The sequence below is a fragment of the Aegilops tauschii genome, chromosome 3 (genome assembly GCF_002575655.3).
Source record: "Aegilops tauschii subsp. strangulata cultivar AL8/78 chromosome 3, Aet v6.0, whole genome shotgun sequence".
In the NCBI taxonomy this organism is placed as follows: domain Eukaryota; kingdom Viridiplantae; phylum Streptophyta; class Magnoliopsida; order Poales; family Poaceae; genus Aegilops; species Aegilops tauschii.
This window is the reverse complement of record NC_053037.3, coordinates 216,731,004-216,746,185: the sequence shown is the minus strand read 5'-3', so window position 1 is coordinate 216,746,185 and position 15,182 is coordinate 216,731,004. Positions and strand designations below refer to the sequence as shown.

Sequence of the window (15,182 nt, the reverse complement as noted above, 5' to 3'; positions counted from 1 at the left end):
TCAGGTGTACTACTTTGGGTGCCGGGGTGGGGTTGGCTGGGTAGGGAGAACCTGAAGTTACCAAAACAACCCCTACCAAGCGTCATCCGTAGGCCTGTTCCGAAGGGTATGATGGTAACTTCGCACTGCTCGAATCAGGGTCGTGGGAGATTTTCCCGCCAAGCTCAAAATTCCGTGGCACTGAACTCCTCGTGTGGCGTGTTGGGTGATTGGGCTAAGCAACTAGCGAGTGGTACTAGTAGTTAGTAGTACTAGTAACTACCAGTACTCCGTCCGTTTTTATTAACTCTGCATATTAGGTTTGACCGAAGTCAAACTTCCTAAAGTTTGACCAAGTTTATAGAAAAATATAAACATTTACCATAACAAATATGTATGATGTGAAAGTACATTCAATAATGAATCTAATGGTATTTATTTTTATTGTATATGTTAATATTTTTTGTTATAAACTTTGTGAGAGTTTACAAAATTTGACTTTGACCAATGCTAATATGCGAACTTAAATAAAAACGGAGAGAGTACACATTTGTTTTCTTAGTTTATAGTGAACTAGTACAAATGCCCGTGCGTTGCAACGGGCGATTTTTTTATACATGCTCACATGGTATTACGCAACCCTTCTTATATCTAATTTTGGCTATCATCAGAAATAAGGTTACACTGAGCATAATAGTTTGGACCATAAATTTGGGATGTGAAGAAGCCACCCTGACGACGTTCGTCAGGACCTAATTGACCTCCGCACTATCATTCAATGAAATAATAGTTTTGCATGAATAGTCTTTTAGTTCATTTTTTAAGTAACACACATTCCGAAAAGTTTTTTTTTGTAATTTTTCAGAACATATTCAAAAAATTGGATTATTTTTTTATGACGATCAATTTTCTTGGAAAAGTATATTTCAATTATATTTTTTTAGCATAACAGTTTGGACCATAAATTTCGGACATGAAGAAGCCACCCTGACGACGTTCGTCACGACCTAATTCACCTCCGCATTATCATCCGATGAAATATAGTTTTGCATGAATAGTCTTTTAGTTGATTTTTTAGTAAAACACATTCTGAAAAGTTTTTTTGTAATTTTTCAGAACATATTCAAAAAATTAATCATTTTTTTGTTGACGATCAATTTTCTTGGAAAAGTATATTTCAATTGTATTTATTTTTGCATTGTTTTTTGGCTTGGCCCAAGCAAAAGAAAATATGTCTGCTACCCCTAAAAAAAACATAATATGTCTACTACTAAACAACAAAAGAGAATTTCTCAAAAAAGAACAAAAAAGCATTTGTAGTGTGCTTGCTACGGTGGAGCTTATATTCACCGAAATCCGGCAATGGGCACTTGCAGGAGGGAGAGTTCACCGATATTGTGAGTAATCGCCTGAGTTAAACCGGAGTGGAGGGGTGTGGGATCCCCGGTTGTGGTGATCTCGCCATTGTAATATCGTGTACATATACTCTTTCTTTTTCTATAAAGCTAAGATACGCTTTTTCGTACTTTAAAAAAAACAGAGACGTTACTCCTAAAAAAAAGAAAAGGAGACGCACGAACTCGATATCTCTTCCCGTTCCCCATTTTCTCTCCTGGTGCTGGCCAAGCGGCGGCGCCGCCGCCTCCCGTCTTCTCGTCGTTCTCGGAGGATGAGGGCACGAAGGATGTGGCTGTACCGTCGTGCCCTCCACCTGCGCCGGCTTATCAACGGGACCTTGCGCGGCTCCCTCTTATTTCAGCTCCGCCCGCGCCCGCGCCACCGTCGACGGCGCGGCTTCGGCGTCCCCGGTGGCTCCTGTCCGACGCCTACAGCGCTTCCTCGCGCGGATGCAGCGGGCTCCTGGCCGGTAGAGGAGGAGTTGGATGCAGATTGTTCCTCGGCGTGGTCCTGCTCGCCGCCGACGAGGCCCTGCGAGGGGCGAGGAGACGGCTCCACTGCTCCGAGCTCCTCCGACGTACTGCTGCTGGTGCCATGGAGGTCCACCCCCACTCTCGCCCCTGTCCTCTCTTTCCATGTACTGCACTGCAGCAACGAACTTAGTACCAATCTACACAAAAGATTACTGAAGTTAATCTGGGCAATAACATACCCTCGTCCATTAACATTTTATTAGATGCGAAGTTTAGGACTAACTGAACCATAGATTTGCAGAGCAGAGTGCAAGGAACTGGTTAGAAGGTTCAGTTATTTAACTTTTGGGAAGTACAGTTAGTTGTTGCATGATTAAACTACATTTGGGGATTGCTTTTCTTTGTATGCTTTTCCGAATAAAATGTAGAGTGTAGAGATGAACTGTAATATGAGAGGACAAAACTTGTCACTGTTCCCGGCTGGGTGTCTCCTGTTTCTTCATAGTTGTAGATGTAGCTTTTATTCTGGTTACTTGTTGCCGAGTTCAGAATTACATGCCCTTGTCGTCTGGTTCCCTTGCCACCGTGTTCAACCTGTGCACCAAGATCCCTAGCAGCTGCAGTTGGAGTTGATCCACCTGTGATTGGTGTTGGTGCTGCTGTTTGTATTGCTACAGCAGTGAAGGCCACGGGTCTTTTTGAGACTATTAAAATTAGGTATACTTCCATCTAGTTATTCCATTTTATATAGTATATCCACCGGATTATATTCATCTTCCCTTTCTATTAGATCCTTTCTAAAATGTGCATATAAATATAGTTTTCTGGTTTGTTTGGTTGTTTATCTTTAGCTATGAAATTATATGTACTTTTACAAAATTGGACAGATATATTTCAGGTTCCAGGGGAGGTAGAGAATGTGATTTTACGAAAAATTAGGGCAGCAGCAACATTTCCAGGGAGAGAAATATGTTTTTATTTTGACTTGCAAGTCTCCTTTTGCCCTTAGTTACACAGTTTGGTGCTAGATTTGCATATACACATAGAATTATTTCTATAGAAAATCCATGAATGAGTTAGTGAACACATAATAAAAAATTCCATGAATGATTTAGTGGTTTAGTAATTATATCATGACTGATTTGTATATACATAAATGAGGTAGTGTCCTTCAAGACAATAAAGTTCTGAATTCTAACTGAGAAGTTGTCACTTGGCTGCAATGTTTCTGTAGAATCCAAGCAATAAATTTAAGGTTAGAAAATAAGCAATGCAATGTGAAATATAAATAGAAACTGAAAATTTGAACAAGAAATTGAAAGGTTGCAGTACCTATTTGGTTAGGACTTCAGTGTAGACAATATTTTTCGTATACGTCCCGCTTGTATTGGTCTTCTTATTCTTCTTTTTCTTCCCACCCTTTGAGTATGTGTCGCCTGTACTTGTCTTTTTATTCTTCTGTTTATTGTCATCATGTGTACCTGTTAGTACCTTTATGTTTGATGTCGCGGTTGCTCTAGAAAGCGCGACATATAGTTGACCATGTGAGAAAACCGGTTCAGGCAGATAGACCCCAACATTTGGTATCGTCTGACCTTGTGATTTGTTTATTGTCATTGCAAAACTGAGCCTGACTGGGAACTGTTTCCTCTTGAAATAGAAGGGGAACATGTCATCGTCAGAGGGGCATAATGGTATCCGAGGTAGGAAAAACTCGCATTCCAGAGTGCTGTCCCACCACAATCTCTGCATCAATTGTATTTTTTTGAAAACCACGTACGACCAGCCTCGTGCCATTGCAGAGTCCATTAGCAGGGTCGATGTTCCTGAGTAGTATGATTGGACAATTAATTTTGAGCTTCAACATATGCGGAGGCAGTCCATTTGGGGTTAGGGTGTTTAGGAATTCTGGTGGATAGTAGTTATGTGGGTCGTCTTCTACAGAATCAAAGCTGTGGTACACCATCTCCTCCCCCTGGAAGCGATCAATCATTTTTAGGTTGATTTTGTCTACGCAATCGTTCCTTGTGGATAAAATTGCTCTTGATATGATGTACTTTGGATCTTTTAGTGAAGCATTGCCTGTTTGGTAGATACTGTTGATGAGTCTATCGAGGCCATTATCATCCGTCTTATTTGGCACACATATGCTTGTAGGTAGTAGTATTTCACCATCATCATTTGTCTCCTCGGTTCCGTTCCCAATGCGTAGTAGGTATTCTGCGAACCAAGAGTTGTTTTGAGCCCTCATGTTGCGTACAAGCTTCAATTGACGCATGCAATTCCAGAGCTCTGACCTGCGCAGTGATGCATCTACTATTTGGGCTCTGGTTCCCTTCTGGACAACAGGTAGCACTTGTCTAAAATCTCCCCCAAATACAATAGTTTTTCCACCAAATGGAAGATCTGGTCTGTCCGTTATGTCCCGCATGCTTTTGTCTAACGCCTCCACTGTCTGCCTCTTAGTCATAGATGCTTCATCCCAGAGTATTAGTGATGCCGCTTGGAGTACCTTTCCTGTCCCACTTTGTTTTGTGAACCTACAAATAGCTCCATTGTCTATTTTTAGTGGAATCTTAAACCTCGAGTGTGCGGTTCTCCCTCCAGGCATTATGGAAGCAGCAACACCGGAAGTGGCCGTCGCCACAGCAATCTTGCCTTGTCCGTGCACTGTGGCCAAAAGCGCCCTGTAAAGAAAAGTTTTTCCTGTGCCTCCCGGCCCATCGACAAAGAATATACCTCCTCTTTGGCGGTCAACCGTGGCTAGGATTTCGTCGTAGGCCTTCCTCTGCTCGTTGTTGAGGTTTTTATGCAACGATGCGTCCTCGGGGTCCACCTCGATGGAGGTCTCCTCAATGATCTCCCTAGGTATGTCGTCTGTCGTCTCATGCTGTTTGTCGATATCTGGAAGAGGAAACGATTCTATGTCTTTCCCCATTGAGTGCAACATGTCTGATATTTTTCAGAACCATCTGTTTGACCGTGTGCTTGCATTTGCAGTTTCTGCTGTAGTCTTCTGACATTGCCTCTAGGTGATTGTTCCAGAGGTTACGGGCGTCGCTTGGCTCGCAAAAAACCAAGATTGTCGCAAATAACCTTCTGAGCGATGATGGCATCCGAAACAACTCTGCTTCTGTCATGCAATCATCTAGTGTGTTGTCTGCCTCAATGAGCCCCCGTTTTTCTGCAGCTTCACGGAAGGTTGGCATTACTTGTCCATCGACTGTTCGTAGGTCTTCGTAGCTAGTGGCGCCTGTCACGTGGTTTAGGAGAACTCGAAGATAGTATCGTTCTCCTTCAGCCAGGTGTGCTGAGACGATCCTGCCAACCTGGAACACAGCGGCTCGCTTCCTCTCTTGCCAAAACTTCCCTCGTCTTTGCCAAGTATAATATTGTGGAAAGTCTTTGTATAGTATGCCTCGTGCTTTCTCATATAAGCTGTTTGCTTCAAAGTACGCTGTCAATATTGATCTTTCTGTGCCATCACGGTTGATAACATTCTTTATTTTTTCCATACCATGATATGAAACCATGTGCATATTTGGGAGATGTAGCTGCAGTTGCAAGACAGGTGGGTGCATTTTGCTTAGTTCAAAGCCATATATTCTCCACAGTGCTTCCGGAGGCGTCACCCACCGTGCGTCTCTGTATTGTTTAATCTCGTCGATTTCGACTTCGTCCACTTTGTCAGTTACTGACACAGATGCTCGGTCATGACCCTTGTAGATGTACTTGAAGAGGTACTTAACGGCTTTAATGCTTGAGCATATCTCAATATTTATGTGGCAATTGAACATCCTTAACAGATAGGGGTTGTAAGGAACAACCCACCTATTATCTAGTTGGCAATTGCGGACCATTTCAGTCCGACCATCATTGCGTCTCCTATAAAGTGGGTAGGAGTCCTTGCCTTGAATCGTAGTTTCGTTAAATGGCCTTGGATAATTATTCTTGCATGACGGACGATTCTTTGTGCATGGACAAAATTTATTCAATGCACCGCAAGGACAATGCATCATATGTTTGACTACCATTTTGTGTAGCTCCGGGTACTTGTGCTTGTCAGGGAGCTCAGCGGAGATAATTCTGTCATACTGTTCCGGACATGTGTATTTGTATTTCCCGGTCATGATGAGCAAAAAGTGAGCACGGGGTAGTCCCCTCTTTTGGAACTCTACGACATATGTATATGCCTGAACCTTTCCAAGAATGGCCTTCTCAAATAGTTGCTTCTTCATTTCTTCTAGCTTGGCCCTGAAGACACGAACTACAATGTCTGGGCGATCTTGTGGTGTTTGTCCGAACTGTAGTTCACGTGTGATCTCTTCCCAGTTGGGGTTGCAGGTCATTGTGAGGAATACATCCGGCTTTCCATATTTTCTAACTAAAGCCATAGCATCTAGATACCGGCGAAGTTTATCTCGTGGCCCTCCAATAAACGATGAGGCAAGTACTCTCCGTTTTCCGACTGCATCTCCATTCTGTTCTCCTGCTTGAATGCTGTCTAGAAGGCCTTGGTATAGATCTGCCCTTATTTTGTTCTGATGATGCCACATATAATCCAATCTGGAGCTTTCAATCTTGATGTATGTATCTACAGCAAACTGCTGGAAAAGCCGTCCACCGTGCAATATTGGGTTGAATATGTTTGGTCGTGTATGGAATTTATAGCAGTAGTATTCTCTCATGGTTACCCACAGGCCACTGACTGAATCTGTGCAAATATTGCATCATGGAAACTTAGTTGAATATGTAGTAGTGAAGCATATATGAAAATTGAGTTCTGAATATTACCTGGATCATCATCATTATTGATATTTTCAGCACCAACATCTTCCTCTTGTGTATCCTTCTTTGGGATTTTCCTATGCTAACCCAGTTCAGCTCTTGGAAAGAATAGAGGATACGACAACGGATCATAGCACCCATAATATGATCGAATGTGCTCTATTTCGTTGTTGTTCCCATGTAGTATTACATTCCTGTCATAAGTATTTCTTCTTTCATTTCCTTCAATCCACACTGCAGCTACCTCTGAATTGATTGGTGCGTTGTATGTTCGCTGGTCCAATTTTTGGTCAAGGTTCAAGATGAGTCTGTAGTCCTCAAGGTTTTGGGCTTGTCCCAAACTCCTAAACTGTTGAGAGTATGGGTTATTGCGTAGAATGTCTGTTATTATTCCAATCACCTGCCTGTCTTGCTCTTACATTGCCTCACGACAGTGGCGGTACCGATGCTCTAAGCTTGGATCATCATCGTAGAAGTATAGCTCCATATGCTTTGGATCTGAGTGACTATTACCAAATGAGTGTATGTTGTGATAGATCTGACCATGAGCTCGAAAGGTGTAAATACCAGTTGTTCGAATGTCAGTTGTATCTAGATGTAACACCCACGATGCGGCTATATCTCCCACGTGTCGAGGCACGACTTAGAGGCATAACCGCATTGTGGTTTTGTCGCAAGAAGGGTCATCTTCACACAATCCCATGTAATGAACAAGAATGGGATAAAGAGTTGGCTTACAATCGCCACTTCACACAATACATAAATAAAACATACATCAATCAGAGTACACACATAGGTCCGACTACGGAACCAAAATAAAAGAAGACAACCCAACTGCTAGATCCCCGATCGTCCCAACTGGGCTCCACTACTGATCATCAGGAAAAGACACATAGTAACGACCACGTTCCTCATCGAACTCCCACTTGAGGTCGATCCCATCATCTGCACTGGCATCGTCAGCACCTGCAACTGTTTTGGTAGAATCTGTGAGTCACGAGGACTCGGCAATCTCACACCCGCGAGATCAAGACTATTTAAGCTTATAGGAAAGGATGGGGTAATGAGGTGGAGCTGCAGCAAGCACTAAGCATATAAGGTGGCTAACATACGCAAATGAGAGCGAGAGGAGAAGCAACGGAACGGTCGTCAACTAGTAATGATCAAGAAGTGATCCTGAACTCCTACTTACGTCAAACATAACCCAGAAACCGTGTTCACTTCCCGGACTCCGCCGAGAAGAGACCATCACGGCTACACACGCGGTTGATGCGTTTTAATTAGGGTCAAGTGTCAAGTTCTCTATAACCGGATATTAACAAATTCCCATCTGCCACATAACCGCGGGCACGGCTTTCGAAAGATAATACCCTGCAGGGGTGTCCCAACTTAGCCCACAACTTAGCCCATTATAAGCTCTCACGGTCAACGAAGGATAAACCTTCTCCCGGGAAGACCCGATCAGTCTCGGAATCCCGGTTTACAAGACATTTCGACAATGGTAAAACAAGACCAGCAAAGCCGCCCGAATGTGCCGACAAATCCTGATAGGAGCTGCACATATCTCGTTCTCAGGGCACACCGGATGAACACTACGTACAACTAAAACCAGACCTCGAGTTTCCCCGAGGTGGCGCTGCAAGTGGCTCTAGTTTGGACCAGCACTCAGAGGAACACTGGCCCGGGGGTTTAAAATAAAGATGACCCTTGAGTCTGCAGAACCCAAGGGAAAAAGGCTTAGGTAGGCAAATGGTAAAACCAAGGTTGGGCCTTGCTGGAGGAGTTTTATTCAAGGCGAACTGTCAAGGGGGTCCCATAAATCACCCAACCGCGTAAGGAACGCAAAAATCAAGGAACATAACACCGGTATGACGGAAACTAGGGCGGCAAGAGTGGAAGAAAACACCAGGCATAAGGCCGAGCCTTCCACCCTTTACCAAGTATATAGATGCATTGATAATATAAGAGATATTGTGATATCCCAACATAAACATAATCCAACATGGAGCAATCTTCATCTTCACCTGCAACTAGCAACGCTATAAGAGGGGCTGAGCAAAAGCGGTAACATAGCCAAACAACGGTTTGCTAGGAAGGGTGACAAAGGTTAGAGGTTCATGGCAATATGGGAGGCATGAAATAGCAAGTGGTAGGTAGCGCTACATAGCAATAGAGCGAACAACTAGCAAGCAAAGATAGAAGTGATTTCGAGGGTATGGTCATCTTGCCTGAGATCCCGCAAGGAAGAAGAACGAGTCCATGAAGAAGACAAACGGACGTAGTCGAACAAATCCTCACAACTCCGGAACGAAACCGAAGCTAACGAGAGAAGCAACCCGGAAAGAAACAAACAACATAGTAAACAATCACCACATACACATAGCATGATGCACAAACAAGTATGATGCATGTCCGGTTTAAAGAGGCATGGCATGGCAAAGTGCACAAACGAAACTACAAGTTAAGTGGAGCTCAATATGCAACGAGTTGCATATTGACGAAACACCACATCAATTGTTTAGTTCTCTCGGTTATGTACCCAACAATATTAAACGTTGATTAACATGGCAAGAGGTGAAGCATAAGTAAGACTATCTGTCTAGGCAAGTTTAAATAAGGCCGGAACAACAAACAATAATTCCGGAAAATCCTCATGTCATTTAACAATTTTAATGCAAACATCAGTTGTAGACATTTTAAATGTTGTTATCATGATGCGGATGACATATGCAAGTTTTAAGCAAGTTTATGAAAACGTGGACATGAGCATGTTATGAAGCATTTGTTACCGTGGTGGAACGAAAAAGGGTGCCACGGCAATGATAACGAAAATGATGCCACGGCAACATATCGGTTCCGGTAGCTCACGGAGATTCCGGTGCAAAAGGAAGCATGGCGTGAGCGTGTCATGCAAGATGGTGGGGTGATCCCGGTTACCGGGTGTCCCACAAGACGGTGGCAAGGAAACGAGGAACGCGCAAGCGACAACTGGGACACGGTTCGAACATGAGCAACTCATACATCACAATCATACGTTCACGGGCGTCGTCTCGGCGGTTATACCTTCGAAACATGCATTTTTGGAACGGATCAAGTCCGTTGAGGGAAGTAGACGTTCTCGGGACGGTCGTAGTGGAAGTAGTGGTACACGTTCGTTTCGGAGAGGTACTTGACGAATCCAAGTCTTCGGGGAGACGGTAGTTGTACACGGGTCGTATAGGAACTTGACGAAACCCAAGGCGACAGTTGTGGTACATGTCATCGGTATTCGAGCTTGGCCATCCGGAGAGGGTACTTGGCGAACAACGGTCGTCGTGGTACTTGTGTATTGTGGAACTTGGCGATCCAGAGAGGCAGCAAAACATAGTCGACCTCGTCGTTTCAGTGTTTTAGTCTTGCCGGTGGTGTACTTGGCGAATTCCACGCTCGGTGGTCGTTGGACTTGGCGTCAACAGCAACAGGGGCGCGATGCAGGGACTTGGCGCGATGCAGGGGCGACGGCCGCAGGACTTGGCACGTGGAGGAGGCTGGTTCCGAGCGGGACTGGCCTGTCCTAGCGGGCTGCTCGCCGGCGAGGTTCAAGTGAGGTCGCCGGCCTGTGGAGGTGCAGCAGAGGATGACGCGGGGCCCTCAAGTGGAGGCGGGGCTCCTCCTGCTGGCTTTTGGCGACGAGTGGCGTGGGAACGAGGCAGGAGGTCGCACGAGGTGTAGCAGCGAGAGGCGGCGAGGGACTTGGCGGCGGGGACGTCCTGAAGTTGCTGCTGGTGGTGCTCGTGGTGGCCGGAGACGGGTCGCCAGCGACGGGGTGGCGCGGGCGCGCGCTATGCAGGGAGGATCTTGGGCGACGGGGACGACTTGCGGGGGCTTCGACGAGTGGCGCGGAGGCGGAGGCGCGGGGCGACGTGGCCATGGCCGGAGCAAGCCAGGCATGGCGACGCGGCTGGACGGCGGGGTCGGACGAGGAAGGGAGGTCGAGCAGCGCGAGACAGAGCACTGCGGGGCTCGCGCTCGAAGGAGCAAGGGGAGGGGATCGAGTGAGGGAGATGGCGGCGCGAGGGAGGAGACGAGAGGGAGATGGGGATCGGCGATGGGTGTGTGGCGGCGCAGGAAGAGAACGAAGGGAGAGATGGGGATCGAGCGATGGTCGGGCTAGGGTTAGGAAGGGGTGCGGCGGCTGGGCCTAGGCCTGGGTGGTGGGCTGCGGGAGGCCGCGGTGGCCTGGGCCGACTGCTGTGAGAAGGCCGTGCTGTGGCTGCTCTCCTTCTTCTTTTTCCAAAAAAAACAGAAAAATGTCAAAGAAGAAAAAGAAGAAGAACGGAAGGTAGAGATAGGATTTGGGCAGGCAGATAATTTTCCCGGACATCACAAAAATATGTTCGTTCCAAGAAAAACGGAGTGGGTAAGATTGCACGGTTTGAAATCAAATGCATTTGAATTTAATTCAAATGGTTTGAACAAGGAGTAGGATTACAAAGTGTCCAAAATGTTGAACATTTAGGAAGGGCCTCGATAAGAGGGAAAAGAATTGTTGGCAAAGCTTGGAGGTGAAACTTGAAGTGGAAATAGGCATGGAAATTATTTTGCAAGTGTGTTCCGGTTAATTCCAAACTAATGGAATATTTATAATAGCTCCATAAATATTAGGAGGATATGTTATAAAGAGAAATCACCATGTGAATTCCCTCGATTTAAATGGATCGAAGATCCATGCAATTTATTAGGTGGGTTTTAAAAATTAAATGACATGATGGCATGATGACATGATGCAATGCAAAAATAAAAGAGCAAGCACAAAAGAAACACACGGCGATCACGAAAATAAGGAAATCTTCTGAAGCGTCGGTCTTGGGGCGTTACAATAGAGTAGTAAATGAGAAGTGTCCATTGAAAAATCTTATATTGTTCCGAAAATGCCTTGCTTCAGAATTGTTGCTTGTCCAAAGTCTCATGAGTTCAGGTGGTGTATCTGGATTGGCTAGTCTTATTTGCCCTTTCTTGCAGCATAACCCTTTAGATTCATACTTGAATTTTGTTGCGTTGCAGAACCTGCAATTTTCTTCCGTTTTACACGTGTGTGTTCTTTGGTATGTTGCTGTAGACAAAATCATACGAATCAGGATTGTGAAGTTCCTCGTCTTCCTTGATTTCAATTTCCACTTCCTCATCCTCTTCTGATTTGATTTGTAGCATACAAAAATTAGTGAAGGGGCAATATAATGATGCAAAAATATTAAGATTGTATTGAGCATACCTTCACCAAAGAACATGTATTCATCCTCATTTGTATCTTCTTCAAATATGACTTCATCATTACCTATGTTGTAATTTTTTATTGTTTATATTTCTTTGTATTGCATAATGTTCATATATGAAATTGATAACCTTACCGTGATCATCGTTGTAGATTGATTGTATTGGTCCATCTACTTCTTTGATGGTTTTGTCTTTCTCACATATGACTTCATCATTATCTGTGTAGTATTTTTTTAATATATTACTCCCTCCGTTCCTAAATATAAGTCTTTGTAGAGGTTTCACTATGGACTACATACGGAGCAAAATGAGTGAATCTACTTCTAAAATGCATCTATATACATCCGTATGTGGTTCATAGTGAAATCTCTACAAAGACTTATATTTAGAAACGGAGGGAGTATTTGTCTATTGCATAAAAGTAAATATGATATTGATAGCCTTACCGTGATCATCGTTATAGAATGATTGTATTCGTGCATTTACTTCTTTGATTGTTGAACACATTGAAGAGGGGATGTCTGGCCACAAAGCCACCTTGCTGTGATTGTCGTTGTAGGTTGTTTCTGTTGTGGCATCTGCTTCTTTGATGCTTGGAAACATTGACGAGGGGATGTCTACGCACAACGATGGTTATTCGTACATAAAGATCTTATTTTGAATGCAAGTATTGTATAACATTTAGAGTATTACCATAAATCATGACCTCTGGTTGCTGTAGAGGTTCCGTGTCATCGTTGCCGGTTTCTGTCATAGATGCATCTTCTTTTGATGATACAGAAACAGTTTTCATCCGCCTTGTCGAGAATTCTTTGCTACGGCGGTGTAGCAATGTTTGCCTTTCTCCGGGTATTCTCCATCTTAATTGAATCTTTGGTGTGCTGCGCTTCAACTCTTGGCTAGCTGTAATTTGTTGTATTCTAGCTTTCTTTTGTTCTGGTTGCATGTTTGCATATATCTCCCTATTTTGTGCCCTTTTTTGGTTTTGTTTTGCTGATAGGCTTCACGGCGTTTGTCCTGCTTTCTCTGCTTTTCTTCATTGGTCATCTCTGCTTCTGTCTGCATATTTGCATATTTCTGCCTTTTCTGTGCGCATATTTTTGTCTTGTTTCTCTGATAAGCTTCACGTTGTTTTTTTGTTTTTCCTGCTTTTCTTCATTACTCATCTGTGCATATCGCTCTCTAACTCTTTTTCTTCTTTGTTCCTTGGCATCCATTAACGGAGATTGAAACTCAATTGGCTTTCCTGCACGGTAGTTTTGGAACGTGTAAGAATATGTTATTTAATAGAAATGAGAAACTAATTGGAATCGATATATGCATCAGCAACAGTGGTTAATGTGTTATTTAATAAAAAGAATAAACTAATTAAAATTGATATATGCATCAGCACAGGTCTCGAGCTCTAGACAATGGTGGAAATAATTATTTATCAAGTTACATGAAAGAAAACTGCTACAGAGAGTCAAGGGTCCTTGGTCCTTTCTTATTTTGTGTTGTTCTGTCCATTTTAGAATTATATTAGTGATATCTTCTTGGTGAACTCTGCGGAAATTTTAAGCTTCTTATCATTTCTATTGTTTTCTTCAAAAGAGAATTATTTGATTTGCATTTCAGTTAGTGAAATTAAGCAGTTCATGCCTTGGAATAGATATCAAAAAATCCTTGAAGTGATTATAAGTAATAAACAGTATTCTAAATATGCATTCATTCAGTTGGAGCCTTCATGGACTGGATATCTAATATTGTGAAACCGACTGTTCACTTTCCCGTATCTATATGCTGATGTAGATATCTTTAGGAATATATAAAATCCATGATCTGATCCATGTATTTACAAGAGTTACCCAACATGCAGTGGTAGGACATGCATATTCTCAGTAGTTTTGAGTTATATTGATTGTATCCCTTCGGTGATCAACATGTAATCACTCTTTAAGAATGTACGATTAATTGTTTTATTCTAATCAAATTGCAATAGCAGGACAGGGGGAGAGGGCCATATACGCCTATGGTTGTCCTTAGAAGCATGAGGTCATTGTTGATTCTAAATTTGATTTGTACATACCTGGGTCGATGTTTTTGACGGCAGCGGCGATACCGGCGAGGCAATGTGGAAAGCTGGATTGTTAAGAAGAATCGACCAAGGACTTGATATATATTGGATTAAGGGGATTGTACATGTACTAGCACAGATGCCCGTGCGTTGCAATAGGAGATTTTTTGACGTGAATTCAAATTTAGTGAGAATTGTTAAAGCTTGTTCATTTCACCAACTTGCTTCGTGCGCACCTTCTTCAAGTCAATTTTGACAAAGCGCTTGTTCTTCTGTCCAACTTTGACAAATTCTATATGAATATGGATAAAGGAAGGTAATAATTTAAAAAAAATCTAGTGCATTCCATATCTTAAGAAGTAACAAATATGGTTACTCATCCCGCAAAAAAATGCTACTTTCCTCTCTAATGATTGTTCTTGTGATTGTGTGAACATAATGTAATTGTTGTCGTGTCTACCAGAGTTTCACTAAAAGGGGAAAAAATGAACAATGAGCTAAAATCAGGAACCGAGGAAGAAAATTGTGGAAGTTACAATCTTTTGTTCAAAATTGTACAATTAAAATATGCCCTTGCGTTGCAGTGAAAAACTATTATCCCCGCATGGCCGCATCCTCCTACTAAATGAACACGTTTTCAAGACTCAAGAATAGCTATAGAGATGTGCTAGAGATAAAAAAACCTTTGAAATTATATACTAAAAATGAGATGAGGACTTCTAAATGCAATTGAAACTAAAAGGGCTACGATGTCAACATGGCCTAATTTCATAAAAGCATCCATGGTAGTTTTGGTCCTATAAAGGTAGCCTCATACACTTCAAGCATCAGAGTCTGTTGTCTCCTAGCTTGATGTACCTGAAAGCGTTGTAGCTGGTGTGTTTATTAAGGGAGCGGTTAAAAGCAAGCCGATCCAAGACAGGCGAACAACACAAAATGATGAGTCAAAAAAGTGAAATCACTGTTTGGAACAAAATGGTAAGAACAAAACCAATATTTAAGAAAGAATTCCTATGCAATTTAGGGCTCGTCTCTGGTAAACCTTTTTTTCTGGACACCGTTTCAGGTGAGCTACCAACGTGTGAGACGTGATGAGGCTAATTTGATGCGTGCTCATATATGCCTGATTGATTATTGGAATGACGACCAGATTTTTTCTGTTTCAGATCAGCCATGACACACATGTATGTGATGTTCGGATTGGCCATAGGCCATGCGTGGGTGTTTAATTAGGA

General features: G+C 43.0%; 1 protein-coding gene and 1 long non-coding RNA gene across 2 annotated transcripts; one reads left to right on the top strand and one right to left on the bottom strand.

Moving 5' to 3' along the window:
- Window positions 1–553: 553 nt before the first annotated feature.
- LOC120976636 (uncharacterized) lies at window positions 554–14,167 on the top strand. Its single transcript, XR_005772649.3, has 2 exons — window positions 554–1,977; window positions 13,876–14,167. It is a non-coding gene; the product is annotated as an uncharacterized lncRNA (long non-coding RNA).
- On the bottom strand, window positions 3,308–13,866 carry LOC141042353 (uncharacterized). The gene has a single exon (XM_073510347.1). It carries the CDS (start codon window positions 4,798–4,800, stop codon window positions 3,529–3,531), a length of 1,272 nt encoding a protein of 423 aa, XP_073366448.1. The 5' UTR covers window positions 4,801–13,866; the 3' UTR covers window positions 3,308–3,528.
- Window positions 14,168–15,182: the final 1,015 nt, after the last annotated feature.

Excerpts from the sequence above, each read along its gene's own strand:
- LOC141042353 (XM_073510347.1), bottom strand. The coding sequence starts at position 4,800 with ATGTTGCACTCAATGGGGAAAGACATAGAATCGTTTCCTCTTCCAGAT.